This window comes from Rhipicephalus sanguineus, chromosome 6 (genome assembly GCF_013339695.2).
Source record: "Rhipicephalus sanguineus isolate Rsan-2018 chromosome 6, BIME_Rsan_1.4, whole genome shotgun sequence".
In the NCBI taxonomy this organism is placed as follows: Eukaryota; Metazoa; Arthropoda; class Arachnida; order Ixodida; family Ixodidae; genus Rhipicephalus; species Rhipicephalus sanguineus.
The window spans coordinates 130,578,670-130,601,506 of NC_051181.1; the positions used below are offsets into that span (position 1 = coordinate 130,578,670).

The 22,837-nt window shown below is 47.0% G+C and overlaps 2 protein-coding genes across 13 annotated transcripts in view; both read left to right on the plus strand.

Annotated features, from left to right (window-relative positions):
• The first annotated feature begins 93 nt into the window (after positions 1-93).
• Positions 94-18,727, plus strand: LOC119396413 (uncharacterized). Of its 2 annotated transcripts, none has more exons than XM_037663622.2 (5): positions 94-245; positions 838-950; positions 3,468-3,615; positions 6,117-6,294; positions 18,544-18,727. In XM_037663622.2, the coding sequence occupies exons 1-5, from the start codon at positions 110-112 to the stop codon at positions 18,650-18,652; spliced, it is 684 nt and encodes a 227-aa protein (XP_037519550.1). In that variant the 5' UTR covers positions 94-109; the 3' UTR covers positions 18,653-18,727. The 2 variants fall into 2 exon arrangements, with proteins under 2 accessions (XP_037519550.1, XP_049273039.1); XM_049417082.1 differs by having other exon boundaries at positions 6,120-6,294.
• Positions 18,728-19,659: 932 nt separating this feature from the next.
• The window catches only part of LOC119396415 (insulin receptor substrate 1), a 70,988-nt gene continuing 67,810 nt past the window's right edge, over positions 19,660-22,837 (plus strand). For all 11 annotated transcript variants that reach the window (XM_049417083.1, XM_049417087.1, XM_049417085.1 and 8 more), the window contains exon 1: positions 19,660-19,869. The gene's annotated coding sequence lies outside the window, so the exon portion shown is untranslated. The remainder of the gene's footprint in view (positions 19,870-22,837) is intronic.

A 22,837-nucleotide genomic window follows, 5' to 3' on the forward strand; every position in this document is an offset into this window, starting at 1 on the left:
ATTTAGTGGCGCTTATTATTACCCTCACGTAAGATGAGTGGTTGTTTCATTTGTCTTAGTTTAGTGTAAATTGTTAATTTTTGACGCGCGTATTTCTTCTGTGTGATTGATGTTATTAGGCACCATGGCATCTTTCACGCCTTTTGACATGGCTGTTGACGACCTGAAGAGATTGAACAGTTATGTGGTGCAGGGAATGGACGTGATACGCGGCGTTGCTGTGGATATCTGCAGTGTAGGGACAGGTACGCTTTGAAGTTTTGTTTTCATGAACTGTCGTAGCCTACTGAGTGTATCGTATGCAGACTGTTTCCCACTTGAATTGCGGGGTCGTGTGGTTAAAATAGTATGCACTCAATAACCTAAAGGAAGAGTTTATCCCGGGGATAGAGGTGCACGTTAAAGAACACCAGGTGATCGAAATTTCCGGAGCCCTCCGCTACGACGTCCCTCGTGATCATATCGACGTTTTGGGACGGAAGACCCCTACAGTTATTATTATTAAAGTAGTTGGGGCTCTCCGATTCCATCAGCCAAAAAATTCGACCCTATTTGCGCCTCAAGAGATTGCGATAAGATTCGGAGACATCAGTAGTGTGCCCTGTGTACCCGTGTCAGTCGCGAAGCGGTTTTAGATGGATGGTGCACGTGTGTCATTAAATAAGGTGCTTCGCAAAAGAAGCATGGATGAGAACAGAACGAGGACGGCCGCAGTCCATGTTTATTTTGCTTAGTGCCTTGTTTTATGATGTATGACCGACGCGTCCAACAAAATGCGTCGATGCACGTGTGTTCGTTGACGTGACAGTTTTTGATTGTATCACTGCCCCTGCTCAGGTGACAGCGTAAACGAAGACGTGGAGGCGTTGAAAAGTTACACCGAGGCTGTGATCAAGGAAGAATACGACGCCGCCAGTTTTGTGGAAGCAGCTTCACACCTTAAAATACAGGTATATTTTGCTCGTTATACATAACTTGCAACTACGTCACACCGCGGAACTCTGGGATACGATTTCGCAGGCATGCGCCGCCATTACCGAGCACATGGCAGCAGACGACACCGACTCAAGCTGTGCGGCTCTCGCGTATCCCGTCAACGCTGCACATCGCAACGGCGATTTGCGCGATATTTGGCTGCTGCACGAGAAGTGTAAATCAATAATAAAAAAAAAAGACCAGATGCGGGGATGTACCGTTTTCCAAACGTGATCAAAAACCCGTGCGCACGAAAGAGCTGTCAGATAAGCGGAGCACATGGCGTATGCGCGCGTAAGCAGGAAGGACCTCAGACGTTGCACAACGTTTGTGTGTGTGCGTGTCACTTCATAACAGGCAGGCTGTGCTTCCGAATCTCCTCACCTTTTCGCCGAGTGTATCACCACGGAGTTATGCGCAAGGTCAATTTTTGTCGAAACGTGAAGCACCGAATTGAACGCAGCAATCGCGCCTTGATTTTCGGGAGGCCCTCTTAGCTCTTCGGTGAAACGAACCCCGACTGACTGGGCGCCAAACATATTATTGGGCCATGGTTTTATGCTGCAATCAGCGACGAAATCTGTGCAGTTTGAGCGCTGCAAAATGCAGGCGGCGAAGAGTGCCGCTGTAGGTGACTCGTGCGAAGTTGTTTCAACCATTACGTGTGAACCACTGACGACACTGCAGCTTGCATAATGTCCTGGACTATTCTCGTTCGTCATAAGCGCAAGGCAAACAATCAAAACGCGCGCACGAACGTCAACACAGCGCGGTCACTGAGATGTATGTGCTCGGCGATGGCGGACAGAAGACAGGAGCTGACGTCACTTGCAAGTTATGTATTGTACATCGAGCAAATGTAATACAGCATAAAAACAGATCATTTGTTTATTACAGTGACAAGTGACTCTAAAACAAGTCATTAGCTTATATGCGACAACTTTTGGTGTGGATGTTGAGTGCATACCTGATATTTTATACGAAAAAGTGCTGTGAAGTCATCAACTGTTTCTGATGGTGCCACACTCTCGCTGCTGATTTAGGTGCACATTAAAGAACTCCAGGTGGTCGAAATTTCCGGAGCCCCCCCAACTACGGCGTCACTCATAATCATATCATGCTTTTGGGATGTAAAACCCCGACAGTTATTATATTGTTACCCTGTCGCTGTTGAAAAGTGAAGCAAAATCATGCAGGGAAACATCTTTCGCATTGTGTTGTGCACTAGTGAATCGTTTTGGTTCTGCGCTCCGACTTTAACCCAAACGTTAAGGCAGAACTTATTCCAACATCTGACTCATATCAGCAGTTATTTTACGCTGTTTTACTACTATGGCACAGCACTATATACTGCTGGCAAGAGAACTCTCCCTGTTCTAAAGAAATGGTTGAGTCCCCGGAAGACGCTTGCCCAAGCCTGGTGAACAAGGTCCAAATGTATTGCTGCATATGTAGTGCGATGCCCAGCGAGAGTGTGTGGGCTTGTCACAATATTGTCATGATTAAAAGCCAGCAAGACGACAGAGGATAACGATGGGAGGAACACGAGCAGCAACCGCTATTCTTCTGAGGAAGAAGACGTTGGAGCTTCTTCTCTTATGAACATCTCTGAATACAGACCTGGTCTTTCCCTGTCGCGCCATGGTCCTGTTCTTTACGTGTTGTGACAATATCAATGCACCATCGGTGACTTTTAAAAAAACTCCTCAGATAATACTTTGGGCCATAATGAGTGATCCAACACCAGAACGATGTGAACTACAGTGAAAGTTGCTTTCATTTGTTGTGGGTACGTGCACTTTGGCATCTGGAGCACAATCATATGCTCAAGTTGCATGTCAGGACAATGCTTCCTTCAGAGGGTGACAACTGCCGCATCTGTGGTGTTGTGAGGATGATGATATGAGTGTATACCCACGTTTCAGGAAGGCAGAAAGGGGAACAAGTCTTTAGTGCACAGTATTAAAAAAACTGCCCCAACTACTGCTGCTCTTGATCAGTGCTTTTCATCCTCTGTGTTTCTGACATGCAGCAATATTCAAACAATGGCGCCCCATTGATAACTGATGCACCCGAGTCAAGTGGTGTCTCTTGTTTGATAGCCCTTGCAATAACGTTGCAGGCCAAGATTTTAGGGATTGCTACGGTTGTAGAGGAGGCTACAACTGCGATAAAAAGCTTACCCTAGTTTCACCCAGTGTGAAATTTGCAGAAACAGCTGGAGCTGCGGCTCCGTGGTCGAGGCAGTTGCGCTGTCTGTGGGTGTATCTGGGAACCGGAGTGACATGCTATGCGGACACTCATCTGTCGTCAGGCTCAGCCCTACACTGTGGCATAGTTTCCTTCAGGCTTGTGGGTGCCAGAAAGATTGTAACTTCTTGTGTTTACTGATGTGACAATAAGGATTCGCAGGTTCACGAATGGCATGGAGATATGCAGCAGGTTCAGTGAGTTTGACAACATTCTTCGATTGTTTCTGGCCACAATTTCAGGCCCGGCAGGCTACTGAAGCAGGTCAGCAACTGGATTGGAAGCGAGAGCTTGCCTCCGCTTATGAAGCTGCTAAACAGCGACAAGGAAATGCGGCCAATCACATGGCGTACAAGGATGTCCTCCGGATTACTAGCAGAGCCGAGGAAGGTATGAGATCTTGTCATGTTTATGCCTTGAATATCGTGGTTGTTATCTTCCGACAGGTTACTCAGTCACTCCAGTGTTTGGCAGGAAAGCTTGGAAAAGGCATTGCTACACACACTGTGGGGATGCTATCACCCCCTGTAAGCTGTTCGCGCCTCATGGCGCACGTGCATCTCGCGGATTAGCCACAGTTAGGTTTAACAGCCGCCGAACGAGAGGTGGCGCTGTGATCGCGCGTTGTAAGGTGGCACAGTCGCGCCGCCCTGTTGGTGAGGATAGACTGGCGTGCAGAAAACAGCATTGAGTTTTTGTTGGGGTTTGGCAGCCTTCGCAGACGGACGTCTCCCGCTGTGGGTCCATGGGCTCATTTCCTATGGACCCCTCGTGGTGAGTCAAACGTCGGTGACGCCGCATTCGCGGTACCTTGTATATGCGTTATGTTGCTTATGTTTGTTATGTTTTCTGTGTATTGTATTGGCATTATCGAAGCATGTTATTAGTTATGTATTAGATTCGGCTGGCGAGCTCGACGTGATGTAAAAGCAGTGTTTAATAAATGTACACGTGTTTGTTGGTTTGTTTGACGGCGTTACTGTGTCCGTTTGTTCTGAGAGCAGCGCTCTTTTTCAGACACCACAACACGTAATGACAGCTTTCCTGCAAACCAGTTTTGTTCCTGTCTAGTACATACATCATGACGTCATACATCGTGACCACTCAACGAGTTGTGTCTCTAGTGGACTTCCAAGTAACTGGAAGCAAGGGCCAAAGCATTGGAATTTCCTGCTCCCATGTACCATCTTAAAGGGGCCTTGCAACACTTTTGTCTTAAAAGAGTTTATTTCCTCACGAATCGACTGCCGCAAAAATTTTTAGAATCCGTCAAGTACGAGCAGAGTTACAGGGATTCGCTGCACGCTTTAAGCGCTTTTCCTCTCTTCTCGTACCAGCGAGCGTGCTGAAAGCTACGCAGGGAAGGGGTTGACAAGAGGGCAAGAAGACACGTCCCTTCATGACTTTGAGCACTCTGTTTTTATTATCTCTTCGAACGCGCGGCTTATTTTCAGTGTGATCGCACGCCACGCTAACTATGCAGCTCGCCATGCTGAAATCAGCCAACGTCCATGGACTTGGGTTCATGGCACAGTAATTTGGTAAATGGCATCATTTGTAGAGAGAAGAGCGAGCGGTTTCTAGCTGACTTCCAGAATTAATTGTAAGTTCCAGGCCGCGTGCTGCGCTATAATGTTTGGCTCACGTGTTCTCAGGAGCCTCGACTACCGATCGGCAGTGTTTTCTGACCATGCTAAAAAAGTGTTGCAGGGTCCGTTTAAGAGTCCTAGCGAAGCAGCCCATCGTGGACTATGAGACCAAGCCTGATCCACAAAAAAGCAGCTGCATTAACTTATACAGGATGCCCTGAGGCTCGCCAGTATTTTTTTGAGATCCAATGCCTCCATCATCATCATCATCATCCTGACTACGCCCACTGCAGGGCAACGGCTTCTCCCATGTTTCACCAATTAACCTAGTCCCGTGCTTGCTGTGGCCACGTTATTACCACCAACTTCTTCAGGGGATACCAAAGAGAAAAAAGATTTTTTTTTTTTTCGTATTAGTAAATTGCAATTTCACGATACCGAAAGCATCAATCTTACCGCAACAAGATGCTTGATAAGCAAAATAGCGCGCCAAAAGAAAATACAGTGGCGACGCCACCTTGATCTGCTAGGGCCTAGGTAATCGTTTATCCCTGAAAATTGTTGACATTGTGTTCTAAGGGACCGAAAATCCTACCATAGAAAGTTTCTGAAAGTTTCATTGAAATATTTGTGGCGAAAATGTACAGAAAGACTTTGAAGTTTGTGACAGTGATGTTCCCGTGCTGAAGTTTTAATACAAAATTAAAGAATGAAACTTCAACCTTCCTTTCTTATTCTAATAAGTATCATATGATGGCAAAATCGATGGAATAGAGTTATGAAAGAACACTTCATCTGTGTAAACTGATTTAACGTTTCACTTTGATGTCCCTTTAATCTCATCTGCCCACCTAACTTTCTTGCTGCCCCTCATGCGCTTGCCTTCTCTTGGAATCCAGTCTACAGTAGACTTTCAGTAAATGGAAATCTCTTAAACGGAACTGCTGCAGAATTCAGGTATGGTTAATTCCATACCTGAATTCTGCACCCCTGTTCATCTCTCAGTGAACGGAACTCCTCTTAAACAGGTTTCCTGGTCCCTTCAGGTTCTGTTTAATGAGAGTCTACTATATTACTCTTAATGACTAGCGGTTATCTTGGCTTTTTGTTACATGCCGTGCCTAGGCCTATTTCAAAGGCTAACAGTACAGATAAAGCCGATGAACTAGCACAACAAACCTCTTCTTGATCTGTGTCATTTCTGCACTGTTGGCCTTTGGCACGTACCACCCACTTACGCAAATAATTGCTCTTCATGCCTATTTATTCTTCCTGATTTTGACTTAATGCTTTTCCTTTTAGAAGTTACATCATCCCAAGGCGCTGATGACATTATTATGACTGAGGACCTCGGGAACACTCAATGGAAGGACCCCATCACCCAGAAGGACATCGAAGTGCCCGTGAAGAACACGAAGTGTGGCCACATCTATGACAAAAGCAGCATCAGCGTCTACATCAAAGGCACCCGACACCCTAGGTATACTAGCCTCATCAGTAACAATGTGAAGCAATATTGAGAAGTGCCACATTATGGGGAAACTAAGGAGAAAAGTGATTTCATTTTTAATTTGCTGCAATAACATTTTTATGAACTAGTTTTTGACTTCATTCCCCAGGAGGTGTGTGTTACGATGCCATGATGCAAAGGGTAGTTACACAGGGACCTTTGCATACAAATATCAGCTTGGAATTTTCGGCATGAGTCCTCACACAGTAATGGGAAAGCACATGCCTGTGCCTGAGCACATGCACCCTTGCCAATGGTGTACGCTACAAAATATAGCGGGCCATGAAGAAGAGCAGTGTAGAAACAAGTGGGTGATAATGCTTAGAAGAGAATGGGCGCAAGCTAGTTGGTACAGGTCATTCATTGTTGATTGTGCCACGGAAATCTGTCTCTTCTCTTTCTTGTCCATGTCTTCTTGGCGCTGTTTACAACAAGTGATAAGGCTGCGCTCGCATTTCCATGGTAAATCTTAAAGGGGCCCTCATAACAATTTTCCAAGTAATCGTCCAATGGCTTCACTGAAATAGCTTATTGCCTCACGAATTGACTGCCGCAAAAATTTTTAGAATCCGTCAAGCACGAGGGGAGTCACAGGGATTTGTTGCACGCTTCAAGCGCTTTCTTTCTCCTTTCGTACTAGCGAGCACACTGAAAGCTACGCAGGGAGGGGGATCACAAGGGGGCAAGAAGATGCGTCTCTTCATCAGCGCGCATCATGACCTTGAGCACTTTTTCTTTCTTTCTTCGAGTGTGCGGCTTACCGTATTTACTCGAATCTAACGCGCACCTTTTTTCCGGAAAAACGAGTCCAAAAATCGCATGCGCGTTAGAATCGAGTACCGAAAAAAAAAGAAACTCGGTTATCGTATTGCCATCGACATTTCAAAATGGCCGCCTCCTACGATTTCTGCCATTTTTTCAGTTCGTACGTGTGCTGAGGAGATTGTAATCCTGTTCTGCGTTCGCATCGACGGCATGGAAGTGCCGACTCTAAATACTCGACGAGTGTACCACGATGCCGCATTTAAAAGAATGGTTATTACATGTGCAGAGAGACGGACGGAAATCGGGCCGCATCGCGGTCGTTCGGATATAGTTCGGAGTTCCCGAAACGTGCGTGCGAGACTGGCGCAAACAGAAGCAGATTTTTTACAGCAAAGCTTCACGAAAAGGTTTCAGTGGACCAAACAAGGGCCGGTTTCCCGAAATCGAAGAGCGTTGACAGCGACAAGAAATTGTCCGACAGCGACGAGGACTGATCCATTACGCGACTCGTATCGCCGCCGTAGTGGTGACAGTTTTAGCGGCAAGGCCCGCTTTTTGACTTTGTGTTTTACTTTTTTGAAACTTTAGTTTTCTAAAACCCAAATACATGTTCTTCTGAATGTGCGAAGTTTGACTCCTACGGACTTTTTTTGTTCTTTTCTCTCACGAAAAATGGGTGCGCGTTACAATCGATGTATTACTTTTTTTTTTTTTTTGGTCGCGGAAAACGGGTGCGCGTTACAATCGAGGGCGCGGTAGAATCGAGTAAATACGGTACTTTCATGATGTGTTCAGTTTGCAGCTCTGGTTCTCTGGCTCAGAGTCGGCAGATTCGAGCACAGCTCGCAATCTGAGTGGGAGGCGCAGTGTACCAACCGAATGCATTAAAGGGACACTAAAGGCAAATATTAAGTCGACGTTGATTGTTGAAATAGCGGTCCAGAAACCTCGTAGTGGTGCTTTTGTGCCAAGGAAGTGCTTATTTTGAAATAAAATCACGTTTTTAGTGGTCCGCATCGCGTTAGCGCGCTTCAAATCTCCCGCCTGAAAATACGACTTTCATACGTCACTGCTGCCGTGCCCAACGTTGCCCGCTTTTACTGCGCGGCCGACGACACTAGTAGCAGCCGAGCGGAAGTAGCGGGACCCACAGTAGCAACAACGGCGCTGCGGCAAAGACTTGCTCGGATGGGCACATTCAAAGCCTTCACCAAGTTGCGGTTGGTCTCGTAATCCTCAGTACGAAAGTGCAGCGAGCACACACGCAGAGGTTTTGACTGTTTAGCACACTGGCGCAATGGCATGACACTAAGCCACTTCGAGCGTAAGGGTTCATTCCGCGGCACCCAGTGAAAAGACAGACCGGTTTCCTTGCTGCAGCACTGGTGTTGTGCACCATTCGGGCATCCGGCAATATCACACGCATGCGGCATTTTGTCGAACTTTCTGTCAGAGCGACTTTCACGAGCGCGCAAAACACGCACGGCAGTACGCGATCCCGAAACTACCACTGAGACGGGCGAGGCGCAGTTCAGCGAAAACGGAACCTTTGAATCACGAGCGCCGTTCCCCATGGCAACGCCACGGAGGTTTTGTTTTCCATGAATCAAGCGGAAACGAACAAACAGCATTTTATTACGTCTTTTGATGCTCGGAATGTTCTTTTTTTACTGCTGCTAGTTTGATTACTAGTGATTTATTGTAGGCCGACTTCCATACGTCATCGGGATCACTTCGAAAATGTCCCACTCGTGGCGCTCATCATGTGATACATTTAGCTTAATTTCTCGGTAAGTAGGGCACTGCTGTTGATAATATTGCCGTTTTAGAAGTTGTCATACATTGGGCTTTCACTCTGACATAAATTGTTATTTGCCTTTAGTGTCCCTTTAACAATCTCAGGGCAACGCAGGAAGCCCCCATGTAAACAAACATTCGTGCGCGACGTCAACAAATGGCGACGTCCAGCCCTGAATTACCTCAACGCAGCGATAGCTCCGCGAACTTGTTTGCATCAGTTTGGTGTTGTTGTACGAGCTGCTACCTTTAGGGCCTTTGGTTGCGAAATGCTGTAAAAGCAGCACTGATGATTCTTGCGCCTTTCGTAGCCGCCTCCGCTTCGACATGATGCAGCTAAGTCTTGTTGAATACATGAAAATGGCACGGACACAATCCAACAAACCCGCACGATGCTTTTAACAATGTTTAGCTTCGAAACTCCCGAAGGTGTAAATGCTAAATAAACGCGCACTGGTGTTGTCACTTGTCAACAACCACGGCGTTTAGTGTCACGTGACATGTCCTCTCAGTCAGATCGCGCCAACACTCTCACTTTCAAGTAAGAGCGGTTGGGAGTGCTCTGAGTGGGAGGCTGACGATCTGAAAGAACCATCCAAACTTAGTCAGAGCGCTCGACTTCTACCGCCCAAACGCGCGGCCACTTTTCAGAGCCCTCCAGAGCACTCGAAAACGACCATCTGAATATGCCATCAAGACGCCATCAATGTGATTGCGAAAGCGCGCACAGGCACGTGGTGGCCATGGTAACTATGCATCTCATGATGTTCAAATCAGCCTACGGCCGTTGACTTCGGGTATATGGTGCAGTAATTTAGGTATATGGCATCATTTTTAGAGAGAAGAGGAAGCAATTTCTAGTTGACTTTGAGAATGAATTCTAAATTCCAGACTGCGCACTGTGCTATAATGTTTGGCTCGTGTGTTCTCAGGAGCCTTGACTACCGATCGGCGGCATTTTCTGACCATGCTCAAAAAGTGTTGCAGGGCCCCTTTAACATGCTGCAGCAACAGTTAAATGGTGGTTGTTGAGCGAATTACCGTGTACACATGTAAAGGTAGCACTTTTTTTACGGTCATGATGTGGTGTGATGGGGGTGCACCATATTGATCAATTTATTATTGTGGTTATGCATAATTCTTGCATTCCATCCATACTACAAGAGAATAGTACTACAGTGTAACACATTAGTTTCTTTATGCATGCATGCCATACATCTGTTGCCCATCAGTCCTCACTACTGTAGCTGTAGCCACTGGTCAGACTTATTTAGGTACTCATTGACATTGTTACGTGTAGCTTAAAGGGACACTAAAGGCAAATATTAAGTCGACGTTGATTGTTGAAATAGCGGTCCAGAAACCTCGTAGTGCTGCTTTTGTGCCAAGGAAGTGCTTATTTTGAAATAAAATCACGTTTTTAGTGGTCCGCATCGCGTTAGCGCACTTCAAATCTCCCGCCTGAAAATATGACTTTCATACGTCACTGCTGCCGTGCCCAACGTTGCCCGCTTTTACTGCGCGGCAGCCGAGCGGAAGTAGCGGGACCCACAGTAGCAACAACGGCGCTGCGGCAAAGACTTGCTCGGATGGGCACATTCAAAGCCTTCACCAAGTTGCGGTTGGTCTCGTAATCCTCAGTACGAAAGTGCAGCGAGCACACACGCAGAGGTTTTGACTGTTTAGCACACTGGCGCAATGGCATGACACTAAGCCACTTCGAGCGTAAGGGTTCATTCCGTGGCACCCAGTGAAAAGACACACCGGTTTCCTTGCTGCAGCACTGGCGTTGTGCACCATTCGGGCATCCGGCAATATCACACGAATGCGGCATTTTGTCGAACTTTCTGTCAGAGCGACTTTCACGAGCGCGCGAAACACGCACGGCAGTACGCGATCCCGAAACTACCACTGAGACGGGCGAGGCGCAGTTCGGCGAAAACGGAACCTTTGAACCACGCGCGCCGTTCCCCATGGCAACGCCACGGAGGTTTTGTTTTCCATGAATCAAGCGGAAACGAACAAACAGCATTTTATTACGTCTTTTGATGCTCGGAATGTTCTTTTTTTACTGCTGCTAGTTTGATTACTAGTGATTTATTGTAGGCCGACTTCCATACGTCATCGGGATCACTTCGAAAATGTCCCACTCGTGGCGCTCATCATGTGATACATTTAGCTTAATTTCTCGGTAAGTAGGGCACTGCTGTTGATAATATTGCCGTTTTAGAAGTTGTCATACATTGGGCTTTCACTCTGACATAAATTGTTATTTGCCTTTAGTGTCCCTTTAAGCACAAGTCTTTTTACAATACATACACTTAAAGTTACCCTGCAGCACTCTTCCAAGTAATCATCAAATGACTTCATTAAAGAAGTTTATTGCCTCTCGAATCGACTGCCGCAAAAGTTTTTGAATCCATCAAGTATGAGTGAAGTTACAGGGATTCGTCACACACTTCAAGCACTTTCTCTCTTCTTTCGTACCAGCGAGCGCGCTGAAAGCTGTGCTGGGGGGTGACAAAGGGGCAACAAGCTACGTCCGTTCGTCAGTGTGTGTCATGACCTTGTGCACTTTTTGTTTTCTTTGAATGCGCAGCTTACTTTCAGTGTGACTGTGAGGGCGCGAGCACGGGCACATCGCGACATTTTGCGGCAGCCGCAGTAACTTTGCAGCTCATGATGCTCAAATAAGCCAATGGCCGTGGACTTTGTGTTTATGACGTGTTCATTTTGGATTATGGCATCATTTGTTGAGAGAAGAGCGAGCGATTTCTAGCTGACTTTGGGAATTAATTGTAAATTCTAGGCTGCATGCCGCGCTATAATGTTTGGCTGACGAGTTCTCAGGACCCTTGACTACCGATCGGCAGCATTTTCTGACCATGCTCAAAAAGTGTTGCAGGGCCCCTTTAACATGCTGCAGCAACAGTTAAATGGTGGTTGTTGAGCAAATTACCGTGTACACATGTAAAGGTAGCACTTTTTTTACGGTCATGATGTGGTGTGATGGGGGTGCACCATATTGATCAATTTATTATTGTGGTTATGCATAATTCTTGCATTCCATCCATACTACAAGAGAATAGTACTACAGTGTAACACATTAGTTTCTTTATGCATGCATGCCATACATCTGTTGCCCATCAGTCCTCACTACTGTAGCTGTAGCCACTGGTCAGACTTATTTAGGTACTCATTGACATTGTTACGTGTAGCTTAAAGGGACACTAAAGGCAAATATTAAGTCGACGTTGATTGTTGAAATAGCGGTCCAGAAACCTCGTAGTGCTGCTTTTGTGCCAAGGAAGTGCTTATTTTGAAATAAAATCACGTTTTTAGTGGTCCGCATCGCGTTAGCGCGCTTCAAATCTCCCGCCTGAAAATATGACTTTCATACGTCACTGCTGCCGTGCCCAACGTTGCCCGCTTTTACTGCGCGGCCGCCGACACTAGTAGCAGCCGAGCGGAAGTAGCGGGACCCACAGTAGCAACAACGGCGCTGCGGCAAAGACTTGCTCGGATGGGCACATTCAAAGCCTTCACCAAGTTGCGGTTGGTCTCGTAATCCTCAGTACGAAAGTGCAGCGAGCACACACGCAGAGGTTTTGACTGTTTAGCACACTGGCGCAATGGCATGACACTAAGCCACTTCGAGCGTAAGGGTTCATTCCGTGGCACCCAGTGAAAAGACACACCGGTTTCCTTGCTGCAGCACTGGCGTTGTGCACCATTCGGGCATCCGGCAATATCACACGAATGCGGCATTTTGTCGAACTTTCTGTCAGAGCGACTTTCACGAGCGCGCGAAACACGCACGGCAGTACGCGATCCCGAAACTACCACTGAGACGGGCGAGGCGCAGTTCGGCGAAAACGGAACCTTTGAACCACGCGCGCCGTTCCCCATGGCAACGCCACGGAGGTTTTGTTTTCCATGAATCAAGCGGAAACGAACAAACAGCATTTTATTACGTCTTTTGATGCTCGGAATGTTCTTTTTTTACTGCTGCTAGTTTGATTACTAGTGATTTATTGTAGGCCGACTTCCATACGTCATCGGGATCACTTCGAAAATGTCCCACTCGTGGCGCTCATCATGTGATACATTTAGCTTAATTTCTCGGTAAGTAGGGCACTGCTGTTGATAATATTGCCGTTTTAGAAGTTGTCATACATTGGGCTTTCACTCTGACATAAATTGTTATTTGCCTTTAGTGTCCCTTTAAGCACAAGTCTTTTTACAATACATACACTTAAAGTTACCCTGCAGCACTCTTCCAAGTAATCATCAAATGACTTCATTAAAGAAGTTTATTGCCTCTCGAATCGACTGCCGCAAAAGTTTTTGAATCCATCAAGTATGAGTGAAGTTACAGGGATTCGTCACACACTTCAAGCACTTTCTCTCTTCTTTCGTACCAGCGAGCGCGCTGAAAGCTGTGCTGGGGGGTGACAAAGGGGCAACAAGCTACGTCCGTTCGTCAGTGTGTGTCATGACCTTGTGCACTTTTTGTTTTCTTTGAATGCGCAGCTTACTTTCAGTGTGACTGTGAGGGCGCGAGCACGGGCACATCGCGACATTTTGCGGCAGCCGCAGTAACTTTGCAGCTCAAGATGCTCAAATAAGCCAATGGCCGTGGACTTTGTGTTTATGACGTGTTCATTTTGGATTATGGCATCATTTGTTGAGAGAAGAGCGAGCGATTTCTAGCTGACTTTGGGAATTAATTGTAAATTCTAGGCTGCATGCCGCGCTATAATGTTTGGCTGACGAGTTCTCAGGACCCTTGACTACCGATCGGCAGCATTTTCTGACCATGCTCAAAAAGTGTTGCAAGGCCCCTTTAAGCAGAGGTGGCTGAGATGGTAACTGTCTGGCAATCCGAAACACATTGTCTTCCTGTTTAAAGGAGTTCTGACACGATTTTGAGACATCGCAAAAGGGACATTTTCCGTTTCCTTGGTATGCAGTGTCAACACTGTCCACACACCGGTGTCGGAGAACACGTGTAAAATATTTTAATTTGACTTTGAAGTTTTCGTCGCTGAGCATCTGCAGGCCAGCCCCACTGCAGTGGACATTATCCCGACGAGTCAATACAGTTCCCCCGAGTTTGCGAGTCCTGCGTCCTGCATGCAGCCCAAATCGCAGAAAGCACTGTCAGGGTCACTGGACGACAGTTCACTCATCGTTGTTTATGTGCACCACGAACAGATGACGGATTTGCCTCTAGTACGTCGCGAGTTTCTGTATCCCCGTGACATCATACTGACATGAAACGTCACTGAGAAGCCGCCCCCTCGATATCGAAACCGAAAGTGTCTTTTTAATGTAGTGGTAATTAAAGTATATACGATGCATTTCCAGGCACCACAATACTCGTTTTAGGTTTCTCGACACCAGTATTTTTATTTAAAGCAACAATCGGAAAATTTTTAAAATTCGTGTCAGTACTCCTTTAATATCCGGAATGGAAACCCGTTGGTACAAGCACCGTCCTGGCGCTCTGTCTACACATCTGTGGTCAGAAATGTGTGGTAGGGCTTTAGTTTTACTACAGTGACTGACGTCACTTGAAGCGGACAACAACGCAGAGGAATTGGCGGGTATGATCTCATATGTGGCATCAGTCACTTGTGGCATTACTGAGTATGGACCGGTTTAACGTAACAGCAGCTTTTTGGAAATCTCGACACAGTGGAAGGGTTACCGCAGAAGCACCAGGCAACCTGGAGAAAAGTGTGCATCTCGATGGTGGCCATCAGAAGCCTCTCTGATGCCCTTGCAGCATCCATCCTCGTGTTTTCTTTTCTTTGTCCCATGATTGCTCTGTTAATCCCTCCTTTGAGACATGTACCAACTAGCCCACCTTTCACCGTTTGTTGAGCTCCTGCGAGGCTCGCAGATGTGTGTTGGTGATTGACGTGTGCAATGGTGTTACGGGCGTATTCACTGGCAAAACTTCCTGCTGACAACAGCAAGGTGTCCAAGGCTAAAGTGGATTCTTGGCTGTAGAAGAGATAGAATGGTGACTAGTTGACAGTGACCATAGGTCGACAAACTCACTCATCAGCCGACTCACTCGGACTCGGATCAAGCCGTGAGTCTGAGCCTGGGTGAGCAATATTTTGGTGAGTTTGAGTCCGAGTGAGTCTGGTTGAGGAAGCTTTTGGCGAATCTGAGTTCGAATGAGCCCTAAGCGTCAACTATATTTCTTGAGTGAGTCTCAGTGAGCTCAACGTCTTTTGCTGAGCTATGGCAGCGGCATGGTAGATTATATCCCAGTCGTGGTGGTTGGCTGCAATGTACTTCGAGAGCATGTCGGTGATGTTGCGGTTGAGGTGGTTTGTGAGGCTGTTCGTCTGAGTGGTACAATATGGTGAACTTGTGCTTCGTTGAGCAAGAGCATAGGATGTCTTCAATGACTGCTAAGAGAAAGCTACGGCAACTGATTAAATGGTGTGGAGCACTGCGCACTAAAATTATGTTTTAGAGCAAAAGTTGCCGACGTTGGCAGTGCCACTTGTCGGAAGAGCTTGTGTGAGTTGGTATTGACAGCAGCCCATTTATTTCCAAAGCACGAGAGAGGAAATGGGCCAAGGATTTTGACCAACTCAAAGAAAAAGGTTCAGGCATGTTGTGCTGCCGCCTGTGTTTCTCCCAATTGGTGGTGCAATATGTGCTTTGATCGGGATTGCGATCAGCTATAAAGGGACCTGATGCTACGACTCTCAATTGTGTAGACATGTCTGGTTCTCGCACGCACATTGTTCGAAACACCTCAAGACACAACATGGCAGGTTGTACAATTGGCTGAAGACATCCAGTTGAGAATGCACAGGGTTTTTTACAGCATTGACAGGGCTCCCAAGCAGTGATGTAAGGTCGCATGGAGTGAGCAAGACCTGGCCAAAAGAATTGACGGCTTGTGCGGTCGTATGTGCACGAAATGCCCAAGTGCCCAGCAAGGAAGCGTCATGAAGTTGGAGGTGAACAGTTGAACTGCAGGTGTGCCATGATGATGAGCAAGAAGGTCAAGGTCACGAGGATGAAAGTTGCGGCAGTATAAGATCCCCTCCTTGAGAAGAAACAAACGAAAAGAAAAGAACTAGCTTGCCACCGTACAGGCAGTGCAGAGCGTCAGTCTATACGAGCAAAGACTAAATGTCGTTTTGTTGTGTGATTTTGTTTAGGTGGGTGAGAATCTACATATAAGTGCCACGTTCCCTCCTTCGTTTGGCAAGTACAACAAGAGAAGTCCGAGGACTAGAGGGCGGCTCTATAATGTCCTTTGCAAGCATCTTCTTTACTTCCTGTTGGATTAGTGTTTGTTCCGACACAGAAACACGATATAGATGTCAGTGAGTGGTCTGCATCGCCAGTATTAGTATGTGGTGGGCCACGACCAATGTTTGGCCTAAGGGTCAACAGTCAAAGTAAAAAAATGTCTCGATAGTCTTCAAGAATGCGGCAGAAAGCTTCTGCTTGAGCAGCTGTAAGGTCAGAATACCATCTTCTCAATGTTGATGGCACTGCAATGGGATGACATAGAGGCGTTGGCTAAGCTGGAGCAATCTTTTTCTAAGAAGGACTTGACCAGATCATCTTGCAGTGCCCTAACTTTAGTCAAGGGGATCCTTTCTGGGAGCACTTGCACGGTTAGTGCGAAATTGAGAATGGGAAAGCAGGCACGATCGCCAGTAATTGTCAGCACAGTGTGCAGAATGGTAGCACCATGAGTAAGCATAATGGCAGGAATTGGTGCGATCACGTAATTACCGTCAGGTAAATCTGCCACTGAAGAAAAAATTTAGTTGTGTCACTGATTTGGGTGGGAACTGAATAAAGATAAGATCTTGCAGCTTAAATGACCCGCCTTTTTCATTTTCCTGTGCTGCCATCTGCCGTTTTGGTAGGGGCCGGGACAACCGGTATCGCCAGAACAAAAGCCTCCGAGATCAAGATGTGTTTCGCGGCTTTTCCGCTAGGGCAAAAGGCGTATGCACCGTGGCATCGTGAAAAGGGCAAATTGGGTCGGGAAGAATGGGCAAGTGGTGAAGATAGCCAATCGAACAATCTATGAGGGCAGAATGGGTGGTGTGTAGTCCAAACCAAGAATGAGTTCATGAAGGCAATGGTTGGTAGCGCTGAAAATAACTACGCAGCGTTTCTATCAGCAATATTGATGCGGGCATAACGTGTGCCAACGACAGCAACAGTCTCCATTGGGGACGGGATGGCCAAGTTCCAAACCAGAAGCCGAAGTAGGGTTTTCAGCATTTCAGCCACTTCAGAGCTTCATGGTGGGTACGGGCAACGTCCACCTTCGCCAATAATGTTACGTGTAGCTTAAGCACAATTTGATTTACAGTATTTTTACACTTAAAGGGGCCCTGCACCCTCAATTACGCACGTTGCTTTTATCGGCCATTAGCTTTCTGTGGGTCTTGATATGTGTTGCTGGGGGCCTGTTAGTCATAACACGGCACATCGTTTGCTGCAGCGCGCGACGGATAATTAATTACAAGCTCCTCATTACCGACACAGCCTCAGTTTCGGTTTGACAGAGCTCCAAAAACGACAAGCCGCCGGGTGCAACTATCACCACCTAGCGAGTGAAACGCTCGGTCACGTGAGCACACAGAACAGTGACGCATTTCCGCGCGGTCTGTCGTCGTCGGGCTCATCGTCGTCTGATGGCGACGATTTTCTTGCGGCGGGGATGGAAGAAATTTTCGACGTGGCCAATCACTTCAGGTTTGACCCGCTAGCGAGGAGCGATTCGTCGGGAAGCGCGTCAAAACAGAAATGGCGGCTACGACGTCATCATAACTTGTACCGGCTGCAACGGTTACGTAGGGGAAGTAGGGGGGTCACCTCGGGTCACCTCCGAGGGTGTCAATGCACTAGGTGCGGCCTATAATGCTGGATCGCGCTCGCGAACTTCGAAATTCATATAAAATACCTTCCAAGCTTTATTCGCTGTCGATATTTTGCAGATGGTACACGCACGTACACGGGAATCGATCCAGCAGGTTATCTCGGCCGCGAAATTTTGTGTCAGCGCCCCTTTAAGCAATGACGCCCAAGGTGGTGACTGTGGCAGTCTAAATCATTTAGTATTCCTGCTCCTTTTCAATGCAGCCACTCTGTGGCGGTTGTTCCATATCAATATGGTCTCTGTTCTATTCATGGCATTAAGCATGCCACAGTTCAAGTCCAAAAACAGACAAGGTCTTGTTAAACTTGTGCTGCCAAGTTGATAGTGCAGCCCTTGCACAGGTGTGAACGGTTTTCTTAAATGGACCCTGCAACAGCCTCACTCGGAGTTTATTTCCTTGCGAATTGATGGGCGCAAAAATTTTTCTAGTCCATAAAGTACAAGTGGAGTTGTAGGGATTAGTTCCATGCTTTAAAGCGCTTAAAACTGGAAAGCATGCAGGACATGTCTAGTGGTCTGTTTTCTGACTTCTTCACATTTTGTGCCTCTTCAGCTTGAATGAAAGGTCGTTAAATACGAATGTGCTAATGTTTTAAGGGGCACAAAGTCAATTCGTGTCACTAAATTTGCCTTTTGTTTGTTTTTGCGAATGGAAGGCTGTATGTTATGTTATGCATTGAATCATTGAACTTATCTATTCTCTATCTTTGCAGGTGCCCGTATTTGGGTTGTGCTAACAAAACTCTATTGAACATGAAAGATCTTGTGGACGACCACTTCGTTGCAAGAATACTCAGCGAACGATCTCAACCTAAAGATTGAGCACTGCATCCAATCCCATGTCTCGTTTAATGTATGTGTTCACAAATAAAATGAATATTGCCCTTTTCTATAGAAGTGAGGATATGGCAGTCTCTTTCAATGCTGCGTGCACATTATTATTATTTTTTTTTCGTTAGTTACCTTAAGCCATAACTGCTGTGTGAGTGGCGAGTTAACATCCACACTCCCAGCATTTATAGGTGGAGAGATTGCTGTACTGATATGATAGCAGAGTAGAAATGAAGACTTAACTTATTGAAACGATTTCCTATCAGGTCAATTTTTCCCGTATTGCGGCGGTGTGGTACGAGTGACGTACGGTGCAATCTCGATCGCGATTGGCTTACTTGCGCAAGACGCGGAAGGGCGACAATAGCGGTCAAGTTCGATCCCGATCGTAGATACCCGTACGTGCTACCTGCGCCAGGTATTTCCTGCCACATTTCAGCAAGGCGTGTACCGCAAGTGAGAGGCTCCCGTGCCACCGTCCCCATTCCCGAAATAAAATCTCAACCGTCGCTGCATCTCCGGGCCGCCGGGTCAAGGTCGGCCATGAAAGTGGAGCACACCCCGCAGCGCGAGCTACCGGGAAAGAAGCATAATTCGTGGAGTTTCTTTCCTTTGCAGAAATGTTGAATAAGAAAATTGCGGTAATTACACGAGACATCGTAGGTTGTCCTACAGCGCGCCGAACCTTTATGCTAAAAACGAAATAAAAAGAAAGTTCAACCGCTACGCATGCAAACCCGGGAAGAAAGCTGCCGGCTTTTTCATCGAGTACCTACAAGCTCATCTGCGAGATCGAATGTGTTTTGGCGGGACTGCGCTCGGCTGTTGGCTCGGCAGGGACGCGCGTGAAAACGAGGCATCTCTTAAATTGCTCAAGCGCGGTTTCAGAATCGGAAAGGCCCTGTTCCGGGAAGAGCCGCCGCTTCCTTCCGGAAAGGCGCGTCGTTGTTTTCGATTTGAGCTGCGTAGGCGAGGGCGGAGTACAAGGCGAAACGCGCCGCGCCGCCAGCGCCCTGTAGTGACCATCAGCGGAAGAAAAACGTAAACAGACGTGGAAGCGAGCGGGCGGTCGTGCGGGCCCCAGCAAGCCGTGATTTCCTCGGAAAGAAATACGAGGGGTGGGCAGGATCGTTACAACGCGCCGTTGACGTGTCCAGCCGAGGGATCAGCGGACCCACAAGCGTGGCTCACGAGGAGACAAGCTCTAGGTGAGCGACGTTTCTCGAATTTGCGCGACGCCCGCTATCTGACACGGGTCGTCCCTTGCTGCGGAAGGCTAACTCCGAAACGAGGGGAGGTGGGGGGGTGATGCGAGTCTCGCGGCGATTTTTAATGGCGTACGGCATCGTCTCGTAATGCGGGCCCGTTGTCGAGATGCGTGCGTGTTGTCAGTCGACCCGACAGTTCCGTCCGTCCTTCCGAAGCGTGGACGTAACGATCTACTAGACCGAGGCGAGCGCTTTTTTACCACGTGACAGCGCCATTGCTAGGGTCCGATTAGGAAGCGGCCGCGGTGTTACAAGCGTGTCGCTCGATTGTTTTGCGCGACAGCTACGTGTGCCGGCGAGCGAGAAAATGTGGACCAGTCGGCGAGGTGTCGTGGCGTAGCCGATTCAACATGGCACATCTTGATCGTGAAGCCAGGGGGAAGGCGAGGTAGCGCAGGAAATCGCCGAGCGCGAGGATAGAGAGCGAGAGAAGAGGAAAAAAAAAAGTGTTCGTACCAACACGGAGCAACTACTATCAAGTTTTCATCGTTCTTTTCTCCTCCCCTTGCGTTCGGTTTCACGTTTGTGGGCTCTGCATTTCTCGCATTCCGTGCACGCGCCCTGCACGACGTGTCTGTAGTCTCGACGCACTATTTCCGCCGAAACACACAGACGGATGGAATGGCGAATGGCATTTTTTTTTTCTTTACCCGCTTGTTTGTTCCGGCGTGGACCCGGAAATCTGACCGTAATTTTCCTTTCTATTGACCCCGTTGTCTACCCGGATCGCTTGTGACGAGTTTCTTAAGCGCTCTGCTCGTTCGTACAGTGTTTTACGTTTCCTTTCCGGCCGCAGAGTGCCAACGAAGCGGCTTTGCAGCTCTTTTACTCAAGGTCAGCCTACTTGTTTACAATGTCTCGCTCGCTGTTTGTCTTTTGACCGGCTACGTCACACTACAGGAACATGCCGTTATCGCTGTGTTGTCGCTCAGGGCTCTGCCGCTCCGTTGCAGTGTAGTACTTTCGAGGGAATAAAAAAGAGAAACTGTCAGACTAGGCAGCGTGACGAGGCGTTTGCCGCCGTCGATCGTAGTGAGCGGAAACGCACTTTAAAAAAAAAAAAATGCGTGTGGCTTTTGACTTCCTTTGCTGCTGTGAGCACCGCCTAGTCGTAAAAATATCGCTCAAGAGGCGCGTGTTTTTTAGCTCGTATGGCACTAATTGGATTGCATTGTGTGCGGCGTTCCGCGCGCCTACAACAATCCGTGTGGTTTTAGTTTAGCTTAGCGTTTCGATCGAGTCGAGTGAACTCAGCTTCATCAACCATTCGGAGGGGTTTTTTGTGCGCGTTTAAGTCAGTGATCGTTCGAAATCGGCGCTACCCGTTTGAGGTTGTCAGTAGTGCCATGTCTATTACCTCCCTTGACAGGTATTCCAACGATAACTAGGTCAATCGTTCAGCTATGAGCATGGTCTTTCTAGTTACGGGGTGGAGTTGAATTAAGCCCAGTTTAGCTAAATACGTTTACTTTATCAATGTAAGCTCCGCTTAGTTAACTCGTTTTTGTTGAGGTTTTGATTTGTTCTGCAAAGTTCTGTCACTCCTGCTCTAGTAGTTATTGTAAATGGTGCTAATAACAGTGCGTTTAAAAATTTGAACTATTCAGTTATCCGGAAAGTGAGACTCATGAGCAGGGTTGCTACATGTTGAAAAAGGCATGAAAATGTTGCCCTGCCACAATCTCGCAATGTATCCAGGTGCTGAGCTGGTATTTTTTCCTCCCAAATATCCCAAACAATGCTTTCTAATATAATGTATCTGTCACGTGCACACTTTCAAGAATTGTACAAACAAAAAACAAATTGAAATGTACTACCCCCATTGTAACTGCTCTACAAGCTAGCACAAAGGAGCCAAATATAGTCTCTGCTAAGTTTGATCAGAATCAAAGGTGTCCACGTGTATAATTGGTTTTACTTTTGAATACTGGTGCCCTGTGGTTTGTAGTACATTGTTTTTTGTGCAATAAATGATGGAGGATTTCAATCCTTTGTGGCTTTTCCTGAATATGCCGCTTGTCTTCATCCTGTGGGCTTAGAATGCAGTGACGTCAATAATAGAAAGAAGAATTAATTTTTTGGTCAAGTGTGGTTATATCTCTCAAGTCCTGTTAGTGCATTCTTTGCTCCGAAGTAAGGAATGCAACCCGAGAAAGGTTATTCACCCTTAGTTGCAAATGAAGACGGAATGCAGTGATGGAGCATCTTCTTTGCATACCGAGAAATTTACTGAATGTGCAGTGTGTTTGGGCTCCACCACCAAAACCACTTGTCGTGGTTTTTGCAATTTCAGCAACATCATCGCCAATAAAGTTTACACTGTCGCATCTGTGCGATTCCTTTAAAGCACAGTGTTTTTTTTAGCTTGTGTGTCGAGCAACTCAATTTGTCGCAGTGTTGCCTCTCGCTTTCATGCTTGTTATAAGCAGTCTGTTCAAAGACTGCAGTGGGGCTTGGATAGCATAGGGTGAGGGCTTGTCCACATTTTGCGACTAGCATCAGTCGCAATATTATTTGTGACCGGCGACTGATGTTTGCAGCAGCCAGTGCGACCTAGCCACACTGAATATGGGTCTGCTTGCACTACCATTGCCTCATAAAGTATGATAGAATCCTGTTCCTGTGTACCTGATTGGTTCACAAGTTGGCAACTGATAAATCAAGCAACGGGCGACTCAGCCGAAGCAGCAATTTGCGACTGTTCATAAATGGCCCCTTTGCAGCCAAGTTGGTCTCGTGACCGGTGGTAGTTGCAAGTTGGAATGAACATTGAGTATCGTTTGTGTTCAGTATAAACTGGAGACAAGGTGTTTGCAGACACCTAATTATAAAAATAAAGCAAAGTGTTTGAGTATGGTGAAGATACGAACATCCATGTCCGATCTATGCCCAATTACAGGCAAATCAA